Source organism: Primulina eburnea, chromosome 4, assembly GCF_022965805.1.
Source record: "Primulina eburnea isolate SZY01 chromosome 4, ASM2296580v1, whole genome shotgun sequence".
Lineage (NCBI taxonomy): Eukaryota > Viridiplantae > Streptophyta > Magnoliopsida > Lamiales > Gesneriaceae > Primulina > Primulina eburnea.
Genome location: NC_133104.1, coordinates 7,786,236 through 7,806,449, shown reverse-complemented (window position 1 = coordinate 7,806,449; position 20,214 = coordinate 7,786,236). Strand labels below are relative to the sequence as shown.

The 20,214-nt window shown below is 38.5% G+C and overlaps 1 protein-coding gene across 8 annotated transcripts; it reads right to left on the bottom strand.

The window, feature by feature from the left end:
• Window positions 1-8,339: 8,339 nt before the first annotated feature.
• LOC140830836 (protein FAR1-RELATED SEQUENCE 1-like) lies at window positions 8,340-13,878 on the bottom strand. 8 transcript variants are annotated; one of them, XR_012117684.1, is made up of 5 exons: window positions 13,624-13,878; window positions 10,607-10,751; window positions 9,422-10,458; window positions 9,189-9,236; window positions 8,340-8,629 (listed from the first exon to the last, which is right to left on the bottom strand). XR_012117684.1 is itself a non-coding variant. In XM_073194349.1 (2 exons), the coding sequence occupies exon 2, from the start codon at window positions 10,433-10,435 to the stop codon at window positions 9,692-9,694; it is 744 nt and encodes a 247-aa protein (XP_073050450.1). In that variant the 5' UTR covers window positions 10,436-10,458; window positions 13,628-13,878; the 3' UTR covers window positions 9,404-9,691. The 8 variants fall into 8 exon arrangements, 1 of the variants encoding a protein (XP_073050450.1); XR_012117685.1 differs by having other exon boundaries at window positions 10,607-10,748; XR_012117686.1 differs by having other exon boundaries at window positions 13,628-13,878.
• Window positions 13,879-20,214: the final 6,336 nt, after the last annotated feature.

The window sequence follows — 20,214 nt, the reverse complement described above, 5'->3', positions numbered from 1 at the left end:
GAATATACTTTCTCAAGAAAAACTTTGTTATGGGAAAATGAAAAATTGTGAACTAATAATTAGATAGTGATTAGGATCCATAATCAAAGAGAATGATTTTGGGTAACTCAAAAATGATAATATAATATGTTTCAAATGGAAATAAGAGATTGGCAGGATAAGCCTCGAGTATTAACATACTCCACCTTGAAATGATTTGTACTCGTAATGGTTGGGATCGTCTCACTCGCCAAAGATCCGCCACCATGCCCTGGAAGGTGGTGGCTTAGGGGGGAGGAAGTCGATTGTGGGGACCCGGACGCTAATCATCTTCTTAATCATAGTTGGGATTTAATTATCGATTCTGATAAACAGGGTCTAAAAATTTTTCGTTTTAAATAAAAACTGCGGAAGGTAATGGAATTTAAACTATATACATCTCTATATAGAAAATACATTTCAATATTTAAAAGTACAATTATATACAACAATCTAATCTAAGGTTTCACTACTAGAGTTCAAGTAGAAACACCAAGTCTACTCCAAGTCCGGAATCACCATGCTATACTCGTCTTCTCTCCTCATCTTCTTGACCCTGATTCAGCCCCTCCTGTTGTCATGCACACATACAAAACAAGACAACAGCCGGATAACTCCGGTGAGAAATAAATCCCAGTATAAAACATGGTAAACATGTATATACATAAAATAGTTCATGAAACATGCTGTCATGAATAAAATCAAAACATTAGATTTCATAAGCTATGAAATCTAATCACAACAAGCATGCACTTCAAATCAGCTAAACATGCATATAACCAATCTAAATCATAAAAACATGCTAGCACAACTGGAAGCAATAACGATGGGTCCCATGATCTAGGAGCCACATCTATATAAGCATGCAGTCCTAATCAAACCATGTCTAGACTCGACTCGATCTGTAACTCTAGGGATCCCGGGGTGAATAAGACGTCACTGGCTGTCACCTACCCTACCAATCGAGGTGCTGTACGTCTTATTCCTAGACTTCGGCCTGATCTGTATCCACATCTACAATAGGGGAGGTGATCTTCCCCTAAGCTGAGATATCGCCGAACGTCTAGAGTCTGCCTGATCTCCAGACTGTCCTATCTTAATGCATGAATAACAATTTATAATCATAGCATAATCATATAAAACATAACAAGAGTATAGTATGTGATTTAGTGGGCAACTCAACGCGATCTCAATTGAGTTGTTCTTCCCGAATATCACATGAATTATACCTTTGTCGTCCCCGTCTGATGAAGACGAAGTCTCGAAGTCGAATTTGTCCATATCTGATCTGAAATGACAATAATCAATACACTGTATCAATGTGTAATCCAATTCAACATCTGTCTGGTTAATATCTGAATAAACTATAATCTGATTCGTATCCACCATATTACAAGATAACCGAAACCAATACTGAATCTGATCAATCTGTACCAACTGATGTTTGGACGGCATAACGCTACAGTCTTGTAATCCCGTCAGTCTTAACATCACAATTACACTACCAGAATTATCTATAACTTCAGTATCTGTACCTTGTAAAATGAATAACAGCATAATTCTGATAGCAATCTCAATCAATCAACTCTAAATGCATAACAATACCATAACCAGTCTATTTCTAAATCTGACTTCGATTCTATAATATCTACGGTAGTAGAAACACCATATCCGAATCATATTCAATTCTAACAACATCATAAAATCAAATCTTGTCTAAACGTAATAAAACTTACGTCCAGTTGTAGCCTGCGTTGATAGGAACACAGTACCGAAGTCGGATTCCAATTCAGATAAACGATTTGGTCGTAAATCAATTTCTAAAGAAAAAGAACAAAGCTTTTCCCTAACCCTCGATTTCTTTCCCCTTTTCTGAAGATTTTGCATGCTGATATATATATATATATACATCTCACGCATTCCAAGAGACAAGTGGCGATTCGACCAAATGCATGCCGCGCGCATATGCGCGACGCTTTCCGCGCATATGCGCCCATGGCTCGGGACGCTACGCGCATATGCGCACAGTCCGTCCGCGCATGTGCGCGCATGCCTCGGCCACCTCCGCGCATGTGCGCGACTTCATCCGCGCATGTGCGCGAAAGGTGCTGCCAATCTCGCGCAAGACTCCACGCGCATGTGCGCCCTCTCACTTCTTGCACACACATTTCACACCTTTATCATGTGTCCTAGTCCGATCCGTTCCGTCTATAATCATCTCGATTAATTTAATAAATCATTCCGGATTAATCTCCGATTACAGTAATCATATCCAAATCATTTCAGATTACGGTAATTAAATTTCCGGGCATTACATTTCTCCCCCTCTTAGATCTGAGTTCGTCCTCGAACTCACCAATCATCAATCCACATCTATCAGAAGAAATGTATATCTAGAAGAGTTTAACATCCCAACTCATATCACTAGCCGAATCAATCTCATATTACTGGTTATACAACACCCGTATACGCCCATTGCAATCCATAACAAAGCAATACCACCTGTAGTGGCTAATTCATCTGTTTATTCCAATTAAGGACATATTCCCTCTTTGGCTCCAAATACCAATCGTCATCATCCGACATTGGTTTCCTACATCTATCCATTCTGAATTATCTTGGTAACTAGTGCTAACATTCAGCACTAGAGTTCTACCAATAACTTTCAATATCTGAACAAGACACTCCGACTACCTGTCAATTTGTGAACAATCTGCCAGAGAGAGCTTATGATATAATCTACCACAAGTACACACTTAATCGTAATCATAGTCTGATATACTTTATTCGAAATCATCATTCTTGACTATTTCTTTGACAGGGATCTCTGTCATCTAGTTCTGTTTGTACATCATCTTTACAAACTACTAGATATAGATTGAACAATCTATCAATCACGATCATACCATATCCCAATCTGAAGAAAATGGTGGTAATTTCGTTACAAAAACTATAGAAATGTACTCCCATTTCTATTCAGGAATATACTCAGTCGGTAATAATCTTCTATTTCCTAGTTTTTGGCTTCTTTTGTTAGCGATCCAGACCTATCAGTACTATTTTTACCAACCTTACAACATAAATTGCTGTCCCAACTGATCTCATCTGTCTATACCAACACTATCTGTTCGAAAATCATACATTCTGAACCATCTGAATGAAACTGAATCCCTTACTGTGCATTTCTGACACTGTCTGAGAGTTCAGATTCGAACTATGCTGTAAAAGATCAGTTAATAACATAATGAAGAAATACCTACTTGGCATTCGGCTCTGACTACCCATATCAAAAGCTATAAATAATTCTGAAACATTCTGACATCACACAATAGAAGTAGTCTGTCTGATACAAACACAAAGTCACATATCTGTTACTGTAAACGATACTCTGCTCTGATTTCAACTGTTTACAATAAACTGTATTACACTGATTCACAATAACGGTAATGTCACATCGAATTCTGAATAGAAAGAACTTATACAGATCTAGTGAGTTTAAGAAACTCATAACATAATAAATTCTGGCTGGCTGACCAAATCTTCATACTGCCCAGATCAACTGCTATATCTCATCTGCAAATAGAATATACTCCCAACCAATATAAAATGTCTCAAATACTGATTTAGAACAATAACAATACTCAGCAGATATACAGCAATACAAGAAGAAGATAATCAGAATAAGATAATCTGTCCAAATTAGATAAGAAAGTTCTAACATATCTGACATTCTGCTAATTCTGACATTCCTGATACCGCATAGTCTGAATATAAACCTGTATCAATAACTGCATTCGGATCCATACCTGACCCATTGCTGTATACAATAATCACAGTTCTCGGAATATTTAACCCAGTCTTCAAATATTCAATATAACAATCAGATGCTGTGGATATATCCCGGAATCATAGATATAACAAGCATAATTCTTCAAAATACCCCTGAACACATAATCTGTCAATCTAGAGACAGAACTAAAATGTCTTCAAGAGAAATACAAAATCAACTGGATTCTTTAGCCCATACTTTCCTCTGTCAATTCTTTCAATTCTCTCTGATAGAGAACCCATCTGACATCTTATCTAAGCAAACACCAGTTAACTATTATCTTACTATCAAATTTTAGACTCGATTTCAGTGGATCTACTGGATACATAAGGATACCATCTGTTCCTTTCTGTAATAATCGAGTCCTAAACCCTAAAATTTTCTAAGGACTTCTGGATCGAAAATCCTCATTTATCACCAAGATCTGGTCTTAATCTTACTATTTCTGGAACACATGCTACAATATTTCTGTACTTGTTTAGCATATACATGTCAATAATGCAATCCAAATCAGACAATTACAAGTACATCATAATCTAATCCAGTCCCATCCTCATCTAACTGTAGTATATAATATGTCACAGAAATTTCTGATATCAACATATTTCTCAACAGCCAAGGAATCAATACTACAGTATACACAGACCCAACAGATATAGCATATCTCCATACTACTCATTCACAGATACTCATAACGAATGCATTAGTATATATCAATACGTATGCAATATAATCATAAAGAATGGTACCTGTTGTAACTACTGGGTCTGTTTTTCACGCATTGCCACCCGATGGTCCTGCTCCCCAGAATCTTTGGGAACCCTTCTGAGGACACTCTCTAGCAAAATGCCCATGCTGTCCGCAGATATTGCATCTACCAGTCACTCCCTGGCATTGTTCGGTGGGATGTCTCCCTCCACACCTAGCGCAATAGACTCCAGTATAACTCGGACTGGAACCACTGGAACTGGAGGAACCACTGCCTAACTTCTTGAATGACTTCTTTCGAGCTTTCAGCAAATCTTGCTTTCCACTCGTGCTGCCACGTTCAAATCCCGAAGGGGATTGTGGTGTCTGGGGTTGCTTCACACACAACCTCGTTAATTGTCGAATCAGACTCTCTTCTGCTCTCTTTGCTTTACTCAAGACATCAGCAAAGTGATAGGGTCGCTGTAGATTCATGAATGCAACTATCTCAGAATTCAATCCTCTAATGAATTGATTCACTACAGCTTCATCATCCCTAGCCATATGAGGAGCAAAACGCAACAGAGTAGAAAATTTAGCAGCATAATCATCAATATTCAATTGACCTTGACTTAAATTCTCAAACTCTGCTTTCTTGTCTTCTCGGTACGAGGCGGAGAAAAATCTTTGATAGAATTCAGTCTTGAAGACTTCCCACGTGATCACAGTACCACGTAGTGCTAATACTCTTTTGATTGTAATCCACCAACTTCTGGCAGCCTCTTGTAATTGGTGAAATACCAATTTAACTCTTTGGTCATCTGTACAATCCAGTAGATCAAACAATATCTCTATGTCCTCAACCCAGTGCTGACACGTTTCAGGCGTCTCTGTACCACTCAGAATCGGCGGCTGAAATAACTGAAATTCTGCCAATTTGGTTTCCATCGGAGTCGCTGACACATCTATCTGCGGTTCTGGTATATATGGCTGCTCATACGATGTACTGCCTGTTTCCAAAATCCTTCGGGGAGGTATATCTGATTACCACAAACATTAGTAACCCAATACTACAAATCTGTGCCAATCTTTTTCTGATCATGATCATCTTACTGCTGATCATGAATCCGATCTGATTCATACTCAAGAATACATAATACCAATTTAAATCAAATAGTCAGGTAGCCATGTATCTTAAAGCAGTAACACATAGTCTCATGCTAGCACACACATGCAAGGAAAGAAAATTCATCTACCCCGCTCAATCTTTTCTATCTCTAAAAGATCTATCGCTAAAAAATCTATAGCTAAAGGAACTATCAGCTCTAGGAACCTTCAGCTCTATAACCTAATGCTCTGATACCACCTGTTGTGGGGACCCGGACGCTAATCATCTTCTTAATCATAGTTGGGATTTAATTATCGGTTCTGATAAACAGGGTCTAAAAATTTTTCGTTTTAAATAAAAACTGCGGAAGGTAATGGAATCTAAACTATATACATCTCTATATAGAAAATACATTTCAATATTTAAAAGTACAATTATATACAACAATCTAATCTAAGGTTTCACTACTAGAGTTCAAGTAGAAACACCAAGTCTACTCCAAGTCCGGAATCACCACGCTATACTCGTCTTCTCTCCTCATCTTCTTGACCCTGATTCAGCCCCTCCTGTTGTCATGCACACATACAAAACAAGACAACAGCCGGATAACTCCGGTGAGAAATAAATCCCAGTATAAAACATGGTAAACATGTATATACATAAAATAGTTCATGAAACATGCTGTCATGAATAAAATCAAAACATTAGATTTCATAAGCTATGAAATCTAATCACAACAAGCATGCACTTCAAATCAGCTAAACATGCATATAACCAATCTAAATCATAAAAACATGCTAGCACAACTGGAAGCAATAACGATGGGTCCCATGATCTAGGAGCCACATCTATATAAGCATGCAGTCCTAATCAAACCATGTCTAGACTCGACTCGATCTGTAACTCTAGGGATCCCGGGGTGAATAAGACGTCACTGGTTGTCACCTACCCTACCAATCGAGGTGCTGTACGTCTTATTCCTAGACTTCGGCCTGATCTGTATCCACATCTACAATAGGGGAGGTGATCTTCCCCTAAGCTGAGATATCGCCGAACGTCTAGAGTCTGCCTGATCTCCAGACTGTCCTAACTTAATGCATGAATAACAATTTATAATCATAGCATAATCATATAAAACATAACAAGAGTATAGTATGTGATTTAGTGGGCAACTCAACGCGATCTCAATTGAGTTGTTCTTCCCGAATATCACATGAATTATACCTTTGTCGTCCCCGTCTGATGAAGACGAAGTCTCGAAGTCGAATTTGTCCATATCTGATCTGAAATGACAATAATCAATACACTGTATCAATGTGTAATCCAATTCAACATCTGTCTGGTTAATATCTGAATAAACTATAATCTGATTCGTATCCACCATATTACAAGATAACCGAAACCAATACTGAATCTGATCAATCTGTACCAACTGATGTTTGGACGGCATAACGCTACAGTCTTGTAATCCCGTCAGTCTTAACATCACAATTACACTACCAGAATTATCTATAACTTTAGTATCTGTACCTTGTAAAATGAATAACAGCATAATTCTGATAGCAATCTCAATCAATCAACTCTAAATGCATAACAATACCATAACTAGTCTATTTCTAAATCTGACTTCGATTCTATAATATCTACGGTAGTAGAAACACCATATCCGAATCATATTCAATTCTAACAACATCATAAAATCAAATCTTGTCTAAACGTAATAAAACTTACGTCCAGTTGTAGCCTGCGTTGATAGGAACACAGTACCGAAGTCGGATTCCAATTCAGATAAACGATTTGCTCGTAAATCAATTTCTAAAGAAAAAGAACAAAGCTTTTCCCTAACCCTCGATTTCTTTCCCCTTTTCTGAAGATTTTGCATGCTGATATATATATATATATATACATCTCACGCATTCCAAGAGACAAGTGGCGATTCGACCAAATGCATGCCGCGCGCATATGCGCGACGCTTTCCGCGCATATGCGCCCATGGCTCGGGACGCTACGCGCATATGCGCGCAGTCCGTCCGCGCATGTGCGCGCATGCCTCGGCCACCTCCGCGCATGTGCGCGACTTCATCCGCGCATGTGCGCGAAAGGTGCTGCCAATCTCGCGCAAGACTCCACGCGCATGTGCGCCCTCTCACTTCTTGCACACACATTTCACACCTTTATCATGTGTCCTAGTCCGATCCGTTCCGTCTATAATCATCTCGATTAATTTAATAAATCATTCCGGATTAATCTCCATCCACGATGACCAGGATTAGCGACGGTTTTACTTAAACCGTCGCTATATTTGCGACGGTTTTATTAAAACCGTCGCCGATTTACATCAGCGACGGTTAAATAAACCGTCGCTCAATACAGAAACTTAGCGACGGGTAAAGCTAAAACCGTCGCTAATTGCGTTCCGTTCAACCGTTCCATCTCCGTTTTCCACCGTTATATCGCTGCGGTCATCTACCGACCCACCCCGGAACTTTGGAACGGCAAAGGCCGTTCCCGTTCCGGAACGGCCGTTCCGGTGGCAACACGGCCGTTCCGGCGAACCATGCATTCAACAATCCAACTTTATTTCTTGGCAATCCAGTACAATCGCCAGTCTCAACATTGTGTCGATCATTACATTATTTGAAGCATTGTCACATATCCAACACAATGGTCATAATTCATACATCGATAATCCTTCTAAACTATAAACATGGGAAGAACATTTGGAAAGTGAGGCAAAGTTAACAAGATCAAACAAGCAAAAGTTTTGAAATGCATTGAATCTAGGTAAATAGTTATATGTCCAGATCTTCTAATATTAATTCTATTACAAGGCATGGTTGGACAATATATTCAACCGCAAAATGCATGGCTAACATTACAAAGTACTGCTCAAAATGTAGCGCAAAATGTTCTATAATCTTTGAAAATACAATTGTGGGCGACTTGAATCAGATGCATGCACCTTCATCAGCAACATGTTATCTGGCCTAAAAAAATCAAGTAATAGACAATGAAATTGACGCAGTAGTTTATAAAGTCCAGTTAAAGCCGTCATAGGATCCATCATCAAGATACTTAACAAACTCCAGATAGAACAAGAAAGGATGCTCAGAAAGGACATATACTGCTAGGAGCCTCTCACTGCAATGAGCCAACAACAAATCAGAAACTGTAGATCAGATCATTATCTAATTAGGACCAAAGACAATAGGTCTTCAACCTTGCCAACAGAGCATAGATAGGAGAATTTACAGCTTAATTCCGGATAAAATTTTCAGTTAAGAAAGATAAGCAATATGAGACTTATGTGCATACATTTGGGAACAGTACGAGAAAATAATGTAAAATGTACGACTGAAAACACTGCTCCTCTATGCAGGTGATCAAAAGAAGATTCACTGGTCATACTGAATCACGGTATTATGCAGTGCATACGAATTATTAGGCATCAGAACAAGTAAACCATAACACAATAAAGAACCAAAAAAGCCATCAAAGCAAAATTCGGAAAACTGGAAAGTGAATATCATGCAGGAAGAGTAATACCTCAGGTCGGACAGTGGATGCCGTTGATGCGGATCATTGACATGATAGCTATAAAAAGGAATTTCAAAGGTTTATTTTAGCAAAAGTAAAAAGGGTCGCAGAAAGTTATGCATGGAGATCTAACAAATATTAAATATAATAGAAAACTAACATGCAACCCTTTTTTGTACTGAGTAATAGTAATATTTTCTTGAAAGATGTAAAAAACTCACAAAATGTTTTGAAACACTCACCATGGCATGACACCGAGTTGACACTGTAGGCACACACTCTGCCCAACTTTTTGCAGTACATGTACTCGGATATGACGGGGATGTGACTGCATATTGAACCGATTTATAATCTAGTTTTGGCTTGTGGTTTGTGGCCAGAAATCAGCTGTAAGAACCAATCAACCCAAATTCCAGTTAATTTTTCATCCAGCAGCATTATGCACAACAAATATTGTCTCTGTACCATCAGCAAGCGACATTAATACTGAGTTTTAGTAACATCAAGGGCAGTCACTCTTCAGATTCCATTTCCTTGACACTGTTCACAATGCCTTGAGTTTTCTTCGAAAGAGATTGATTATGTTCCTCAATGTGTTCAAAAATAATTTCCAAATGCCTTTTATACATAGCAACTTTCTTTTTCTCAACAGCCAGCTGCATTGATAGTTCCCGGATTTTATCATGTTCATTGGGATATTGATCACATATGAGATCTCTACGACCCTTACCAGGAGTTAGTGGATGTGTGTGCTCCTTTACAAATTTTGTGACAGCCCATCGGCCAGAACTCACTTTCCTGACCAAAATCATTGCTCTGCAACCAACCCGTGTTTCCATCCTCTGCCGTACAACTTTCTCACGCTTGTCAGGTGTTCTGAATCCTTCCTTGTTGCAAACAAGCGCCCGACCAATGGCTGATCCATCACGCCTGGATCGAGAAAGCTTGCTCACACGGATCACAAAACCCTCCCTTGTTGCATATGCATTGTAAAATGCGTGTGCTGCTGCCTCAGATTCAAACTCCAGCCCCACACAAGGATCATCACTAGGACCTGAACAGTTAACAGCTTGCAGATCTTCAAATTGAAATAATTCCCTTTTGGAGGACTCTTCATCCACCTTAACATCCAGTCCTTGCTGGATCCCATCATTAGAACTTCCCGCTATAACATTCCTGTTGTCTGTTCTTGTTTCAAAATGAATAGAACTTCCCAACACCTCACCATTTATTTCATCGTCAATCTCAAAATCCATTCACGTCAAGCAATAGCTAGTCCCTGAGTAAAGAAGATCACATATTTTAAACAAGCACAGATTGATCCTCGTTTGGAGTCAGCAAGTTCACCAATCATAAGAAAAGTTTTTACGATAAAAATTGATATTTTGACTCTTAATATAATATAAATTTTAGATGTAAAATCTCACCAACCAATACCATGTCAATAACCCTCGAAACATTTTTTGCATTAGAAACAATGAACCTGAATTTCTTAATCTTGCACAACAAAGATTTTGAATTTGGCGCATGCCCAAACCTCCTCTTGACAAAGAAGTGCAAGTATAGCACCTACTAATTAAAGAAAGTGTAGATGTATGATTACCACAACTACTTAAATCACAAAAGAAGAAACACCTATATTTATATGCCAATAACAAAGTAGAAGAGACAATATTGAAACACCTATATTTATATACCAATACCAAAGTAGAAGAGACAATATTCATCACGTGTAGAAGCTGGCAAAACTTTACTCTCACAATTTACATCATCGCTTCAAAACATTTGCAAATTTTATCTATGGAATGATTAAAAAACAGAAACATAAGAATGTCTAATGGTCAATCACCGGAGAGAATAGGGTGTTACACGGGTATGACGACAGTAAAGCACCTTGAGGATAAGGGGAGGTCAAGCATTCAAATTTTCTTTTTTAATAAAAAACAATATTACATTAAAAAAATAAAAACTGAAAGTTACAAACAGCGGATAAGAAATCCACAAGATAGAAAAAAACAAAAGCACCGATCCCATCAACTACAAATATAACTCCAATCCGTCACTAAATCTAATATAGATAAATTTTTAAATTCTAAAGGCTCCTCAATCCAGATGGATTTTAGATTGTCAAAAATCTTTTTATACCGCTCCAACCAAATTGACCAGCAAACACAATGAACCACCACAGTCCAAAAAATTATAACTTGTTTGCCAAGTTCGCGTCCAAGATCTGCACCAAAAAGTTTGTGCAAAGATCTTGGAACTACCCAGACCAAACCCAACTCCTCCAAAGCTCTGAACCAAAGATAGTTCGTAAAAAGACAATGTATAAGTATATAATCCCGGGTCTCCACATCTCTCCAACAAAGCACACTAGCTCGGACAAAGAACACAAGTAGGCCACCTCTTTTACATGACATCACAAGTTGAACTTACCCAGAACCGCCGTTCACGAGAATACTTGAACCTTTGGTCCAAATAACATGAAATAGAGGAAAGAAAGAAAACCATTGATCGGAAATGATTTATCTGGAAAAAAAACCCTAACACTCTCCTCAACCAACCTAACATTCTCTGAAGACCCTAGCAAAGAGCTCAAATCATGCATTTCTTCATCCTCAAGTTTCTCCGAAAATGAAAATCCCAAGATAGAACGGAAGAAAGAGAAAATTCCTCCGACTGAACAAAATGTGAGATATGCTTATTATGAATTAATGATATCTGAAATAAACAAGGATATAGCTCCTTGAAAGACGAATCCCCCACCACCTATCCTTCCAAAATCTGATTTTGTTACCCCTTTTAACCATAGCCCTCACTAACGGATGAAAAGCCATATATATTCTAGAAATAAACTTTCATGGGCTTTTAAATGTAACATTCCTTACTAAACCATCATCCCAACCATTATCTTGCAATCCATATTTGCTCACTATCGCTTTCTTCATAACGGCTCAACGGCTCAACTTCGATAGAACACCTCCACCATCATTTCCCCAAAAGAGCTTTATTCCTCAAACAGATGTTTCCAATACCCAAAGCCCCTCTTGCTTTCGGTTACTAATCTGCTCTCATGCAAGTATGGTTCGCCGGAACGGCCGTGTTGCCACCGGAACGGCCGTTCCGGAACGGGAACGGCTGTTCCGGAACGGGAACGGCCTTTGCCGTTCCAAAGTTCCGGGGTGGATCGGTAGATGACTTGTAGCGGCGTTTCGTAAGCGATATAACGGTGGAAAACGGAGATGGAACGGTTGAACGAAATGGGAACGCAATTAGCGACGGTTTTAGTTTTAACCGTCGCTAATAGCGACGGTTTTCTGTAGCGACGGTTTATTTAACCGTTGCCGATAAATCGGCGACGGTTTTAATAAAACCGTCGCGAATATAGCAACGGTTTTAGTAAAACCGTCGCTAAGCCTGGTCTATATCGTGGAGATCAATTTTCCCAACTGAATCTCAAAGAAGAATACACTAATGATTTTGTTCCTCCATGTCATTCTTTATGATATAAGTCTCGATTATATAGCATTTACAGGTATCTTTCTATATACATGTTTGTTTTCATCATCTATATGACATGGTGTTGGAGGTCATGGTCCCGAGTATAGATCTTCAAGTACAGTTGATAGTACTACTGTGTATCGTGGATTCGAATATTATAATCGTCGTGACGAAATACTATTATAAAATCAGTCATTCCATTCTAATGTCTTTCGTCATCTCAATCTAATCAATATCCATATGAACAATCACGTCAATATCCAAATGTTCGAAATCAATTTAATCTACGAGATAGTGATGAAGAATATGACAATGATCTCGCTCATCCGCGTCACTCTAACAATGATCTCGCTCATCTGCGTCACTCTTCATGGTATTAGCTTTGGTATGTTATAATTTTTAGTGTGTATTTCTTATTGTGCTATTATTATAAAATAGTTTTGTATTGATATATTAATTTGTAATAACTTCATATATTTTATTTTTTGGTATGATGTAATTTATATTTAAATTTTTTTACTAATTTTTTGAATTTATTAATTTTTTTATACAACCGTTTCGCAACCGTTCCGCAACATAACATTGGAACTGGAACGGTCGTTGCCGTTCCAAGCACCGCAACCGTTCCGGCGAACCATGATTATAACTGCATCCAGATTTAGCACCTGGGAGACAGAATGTCTCCGGCCATGATTAGCCAGGCAAATTAAAAAAAGGTACTGCGCCAGAAAATTTGGACTAATCTAATAAGGCTAAAAAAACTACTGACATTGAAGTGATACTAGCTTCATTCATCAAAGGTGGCAATCAAATTAAACTGAATAAAGATGCTCAATCAGAGACCCATAATCAACATGCGTAACATTCTCGGAGTGCAAAAAGGCACGAATCCCTCTGACATAAAACCGACAAGAAAACAAGACAGAAATTGGGAAAAACATACAAACCGCTATTGATCCAAGCCGTCGAATAGCAAAAGCATAATAATTGGAGAAGACAGAACTGGATTATACGTCTGGCGAGTGCGCGAAGGCGATGAAGAAATTGGCGTCGTCGCCGCTGAGTTTGCTAGTGTCCGAAACTAGTGGGGCCTTGAGAGATGAGACGAGCAATTGAAGAAAAGAGAGTCGCAATACCATTTGCAGTGGAGGGCAGATTCGTCCGGTGAGAAATTAGAGTATCTCCGCACATGAAATATGGATGGATATATTATAGACCATGAAATCATTGGATTTCTCTCCGTACGTCATACATGCACTTAATAATAGTAATAGATAATTCATACAAAGTTCTCATTTTGGAAGGGAAAAAAGTCTGAAATAAGGTTTTACACCAAATCTTCTTATGAAATATTGAAAATATACGCTGACTCCTATGAAAATTTAATAGGCATCATACCGTTTAACGTTTGACAAAAATTTGTATGAGACAGTCTTACATATCGTATTTTGTGAGATAGATCTCTTATTTGTGAGATACATCTTTTATTTGAGTCATCCAAAAAATATTACTTTTTAAAGATCAAGTCATCATAGGGCAATTAATTTCGTAACAAACCAAATATATAAATCATCATCCAATTGTTACATGACATTTGATTCCATAACCCAAAAAAATTAAAAAATTATTTCATTTTCGTGGGGTAGATTGCACATTTTCGGAATTGGCTTTTTCTTTTATAATTTTCGAAGTAAATATATTTTTCTTTTAGATTAATAAACTGGCATTTATTTACATTTCACATGTAACTTCTCGAAAATCGAAAAGTCCATGTGAACTATATGCATACAAATTATTAAAACTTTTTGTTATTTTGTTAAATTCTTTTAAAACATAAAATGTATGTTTATTTTATTTAATTGTGTTTAATTATTTTTATGCATTTTATGCATTTTTATTGCATGATATGATTTAATTCATGAAATTTTAAAAGTTAATGCACTATAATTTTTAAGTTTCATTTCGCGCACGAACGAGGAGCGGAGACGGGGAAATTTTAAAAAAAATTATTTTAATTACATGATTAATTTTTATTAATTAATATAAGATGTTTTAAAAGTATTTTTCAATAATTGAGATTTATTGGGTATTTTTAACCCGTATGATTATAATTTTTAACGGTACGCAAAATTTATCGAATCAGGAGACTTTTTTTATTGTTCGGCTAATATTTTCAAAAACTTTCCAAAACGAAATATTTTTCAAAAGTGTGTTTGAATTTAATGGTCCTACTTTTAATAAACCCTTTTTATTTTGATTGAGGCCATTAGTATACAATTTAATTAACCTAAACTACACTTAAACTAAACCTAAACCTACCCTACACCAATTATTCTACATCAACCGACACCCCTCTCTCTCCTTCAGCATTTCATGTGGGTTTTCAGCATCTCCATGGATGCAACTCTCGGTCACTTCAATTCTTGCAACGGGCGCTCGTTCTTCAATCTCCTTACTTCTATAACATCTAAGGCACGCATTGTACCTTTGTTTTTGCATAACATATGCCGTATACATGCTGTTAATGTTGGGGAATTGCCCGAGGTGATGCCGATCACGATGATAATATTGCCGAAAAATTGCGGAATAAAATAATCAACAAGAACACAAGATTTACGTGGTTCACCCAAAAATAGGCTACGTCCACGGAGCTACTACAGATCTTTTATAACCGAAAGAAATATTACAACAAGTGTATACAATAATACACTAAATATCTCACACTCCCAACCCGAGTATAACCGAGAAAATATTTTCTCTAACTCACACAAGAGAACAAAAAAATACTCTCTTTTTTTCTCTCTTATACGAAGCTTTGTAATTGCTTCTGGGATGATTTTAAAACTGAGATGCGGGAGCTCTATTTATAGAGCTCCCGTGCATGTGAAAATTAAATGCATTTGCTTAGCTGCCAACAACCATCTTTGAAAATTCATCTGCTTGTTGCCGTATTCAAAATGAATTGCTGGTTGCAGCATTTGAAAAACATGCATAATACTTTGGTCCACCATCTTACCTAACATTTCTCCGACTTGAAGACTTGATTTCAATCATGCCTTCACACCATCATTGCAGCAGCTCATATCTCCAATGTTACTCCTGAAGACCAACTGAAGTCGAACACAACTTCAGTTTGTCAGTGGTTACTGTCTTCGTGAGCATATCAGCAGGATTCTGGCTTCCAGGAATCTTCTCAAGCATCAAGACTCCATCTTCCAGTACTGATCTGATGAAATGGTACCTAACCTGTATATGCTTTGTCCTAGCATGATAAACAGGATTTTTTGCTAAGTGAATAGCACTCTGACTGTCACAGTGTAATATGCTATCTTCAAGCTTCTGACCCAATTCTTCCAGAAAGGATCTCAACCATATCATCTCCTTGCTAGCTTCTGTAACTGCAACATACTCAGCCTCAGTAGTCGAAAGCGCAACAATCTTTTGCAGCTTAGACACCCAGCTTACAACTGTACCACCTAATGTGAACACATATCCTGTAGTACTTTTCCTGCCATCCAGGTCACCACCCATATCGGCATCGACAAAACCCTGTAAGCCCAATTTTGACCTCCTGAAGCATAAAGAACAACTAGCAGTACCTTTCAAATACCTGAGAATCCACTTAACTGCTTCCCAGTGTTGCTTTCCTGGATTACTCATAAACCTGCTCACAACTCCCACTGCATGTGCTATGTCTGGTCTTTTACACACCATTGCATACATGAGGCTTCCGACAGCAGAAGCATAAGGAACCTTATTCATATAAGCCTGCTCCTGCTCCGTCGATGGTGATTGTGCTTTGGTTAGTTTGAAATGACTAGCCAAAGAAGTACTCACAGATTTAGCTTCATCCATATTAAATCTGCTAACCACCTTTTTCACGTACTCTTCTTGAGATAACTTCAAGATTCCATTCACCCGGTCTCTAAAGATCCTCATTCCAAGGATTTGCTTTGCAGCACCCAAATCCTTCATGGCAAATTCCTTTGATAAATCTTTCTTGAGTTTATCAATTTCTTCCAGACAAGCTCCAGCTATCAGCATATCATCTACATACAGCAGTAGTATGATATAAGAACCGTCAAACTTTTTCACATAACAGCAATGATCAGCTTGACACCTTAGGAAACCATTTTCACTCATGAATCCTTCAAACTTCTTGTACCACTGTCTTGGAGCTTGTTTGAGACCGTACAAGGTCTTCTGAAGTTTGCACACCATTTTCTCTTTTCCCCGTACTTCAAAGCCCTGTGGCTGTTTCATATAAATTTCTTCATCTAGGTCACCGTGAAGAAACGCAGTCTTTACATCCAACTGCTCCAAATGTAAATCTTCCTTCGCCACTATTCCAAGTACTGTCCTGATAGTGGTTAATTTAACCACCGGGGAGAAAATCTCGGTGTAATCAATTCCTTCCCGTTGTTGGAATCCTTTTACAACAAGTCTTGCCTTGTACCGCTTGCTACCATCATGTTCTTCTTTTAACTGGTACACCCACTTGTTATGTAACGCCTTTTTGCCTCGCGGAAGTTCTGTCAACTCCCACGTCTGATTGGATGACAGTGAATCCATCTCATCTTCCATGGCCAACTCCCACTTGACTGAATCATCATTTTTCATTGTCTCTTCATAGGTCTCCGGTTCACCTTTGTCTGTCAGCAAAATATAGTGAAGTGCAGGGGAGTATCTCTCAGGTGGTCTAATGGTTCTCAAAGATCTCCTGAGTTCAATCACCGGAGTTTGTGGGTCATCATCTTGTGCAGTTTCTTCTTCATCTTCCTGGTTACTGGTTTTCGATTCATTCACAGGAATATATGTCAATGGAACTTCATCTGTTTTCTTGACTTCAGGACATTCATCTCCAGCTCCAATGTCTGACTTGTCCTTGTACAGAAGTTGCTCATTAAATATTACATCCCTGCTCCGAATGATCTTCCGATTTTGGTCATCCCAGAAACGATAACCAAATTCATTATCTCCATAATCAATAAAGAAACACTTCTTTGATTTAGGATCAAGTTTTGTTCTGCTTGCTGAATCAATATGAACATAGGATAGACATCCAAACACTTTCAAGAAAGAAAGGTTTACTTCTTTGCCGCTCCATACCTCTTCGGGTATTCTGCAGTCAAGCGGTATCGAAGGTCCTCTGTTGATCAGATATGCTGCAGTGTTAACAGCATCAGCCCAGAATGATTTTGGCAATCCAGAATGCAATCTCATGCTCCTTGCACGTTCATTCAAGGTCCTGTTCATCCTTTCAGCTGCACCATTTTGTTGAGGTGTACCAGGAATGGTTTTCTCCATTTTGATCCCGTTCTGTGCACAATATTTCTTGAGCTCATCATCTTCATATTCTCCACCATTGTCAGACCGTAAGCACTTCACCTTCAAGTTGGTCTCATTCTCCACCATGGCTTTCCACCTTTTAAAGGTCTCGTAAACATCAGATTTATTTTTCAGAAAATAAACCCAAACTTTTCTACTCGAATCGTCAATGAATGTGACATAGTATCTCGAGCCTCCAAGGGATGTCACAGGAGATGGCCCCCATACATCAGTATGAACCAGCTCCAACTTTGCTGCTTTCGGTTCTCTACCGCCTTTTGAAAAGCTCACCTTCTTCTGCTTTCCAAAGATACAGCTTTCACATAGTTGGTGTTCAACAGTCTTTAATTCTGGTAGCTTTCCTTTTGACACCAACATCTTCATTCCCTTCTCACTCATATGTCCAAGTCTATAATGCCATAGACTTGAATTGGCTCCAGCATCCACAGCTGCTAATGTGTCTCTGCAACTGGAAGTCATATACAGTGTTCCAGTTTTCTTTCCTCGAGCAACAATCATGGCTCCTTTGTTCACTTTCCAGGAACCATCACCGAATGTCACATTGTGGCCTTCATCATCAAGCTGTCCCACCGAGATCAGATTGCGTGTCAATTTTGGTACATGCCTGACTTTGTTGATTTTCCAGACAGATCCATTTGACATCTTCATTCGTACATCACCCATACCAACAATTTCCAAAGGTTTTCCATCAGCCAGGAAAACTTTTCCGTAATCGCCAGCGATGTAATTATCAAATACATCGCGATCACCAGTGGTATGAAACGAAGCTCCCGAGTCCATAACCCAAGAATCAATAGGGCTTTCCATGGATAATAGCAGAGCATCATGTACTTCCTCAGTGACAACATTGGCATTATTCTTCGTTAATCTGCAGTTCTTTTTCAAGTGACCAGTTTCACCACAGCTCCAGCACTTCAAATTCTTTTCATAGTTGATTTTGTCTTTTCCATTTCTTGATTTGGACCTACCGCGCCATCGGTTAGAATTCTTTTCGCTACTCCTGCCCCTTCCTCTGTTCTCGATATTTAGAGCAGATCTCGATGATGTTCCTTCACCCGAATCCATCCTGCGAACTTCTTCAGCAAGAATTTGATCCCTGACATCATTGAATTGTAGCTTTCTTTTTCCAACAGAGTTTCTAACCGCTGCCCGCATTGGTTCCCAATTATTTGGTAAAGACGCCAAAAGAATAAGAGCACGAATCTCATCATCAAAATTAATTTCAACCGATGTTAACTGAGAAACAATCGTGTTGAAGTCATTGATATGTTTAGCCACCGAAGCACCTTCTCCCATCTTCAAGTTGAATAACTTCTTCATGAGATGCACTTTGTTGTTAGCTGATGGCTTTTCGTACATGTCCGATAAAATGGACATCATCTCTTCTGTGGTTTTTGCCTCCGCCACGTTATGTGCCACATTCTTTGTTAGGGTCAATCGTATGACACCTAAAACCTGTCGGTCAAGGAGCTCCCAGTCATCATCCTCCATCTTTTCCGGTTTCTTTCCTGATAGAGGTTGATGCAGCTTCTTACTGTACAGATAATCTCTTATCTGTAACCGCCAGAACGAAAAATCTGTTCCATCGAACTTGTTGATACCCGGTCCTGATCCATCATCTCCGGCCATCACTTCTCTAGCCTTAGCAAAAAATCTAAAAAATCTTTTCTGATGTGGAAGATCAGACAAAGCTGCAACCACAGAGCATACTCAGAATTCTTAAGAATTTTTACAACAAGGCTCTGATACCAGTTGTTGGGGAATTGCCCCGAGGTGATGCCGATCACGATGATAATATTGCCGAAAAATTACGGAATAAAATAATCAACAAGAACAAAAGATTTACGTGGTTCACCCAAAAATAGGCTACGTTGTAGTGACCCGTTCCAGAATCACCTACTAATCAAGAACTAAGCATGCAACTTAACTTAATTAATAATAATCAGAGATAACAGCGGAAAATACCAACAAATGATAGTTATACAACCCAATCGAAATCAGAAGATCTCAAAATATATTCGGTACAACCATATCGAAATAGAATAGTACTGAAAACTAAACCAACCAGATACTCACTGTCCTCCTCCTGCTCTTCCCGAGCTGTCCAACCTGAGGCCTGCCCCGTGGAAATGGGGTGTCCAAGATAAACAAAACCGAGGACGTGAGCGATAAGAACGCCCAGTAC

Bases quoted from the DNA above. Each gene is read 5' to 3' on its own strand.
- LOC140830836 (XM_073194349.1), bottom strand. From the start codon at position 10,435: ATGGATTTTGAGATTGACGATGAAATAAATGGTGAGGTGTTGGGAAGT.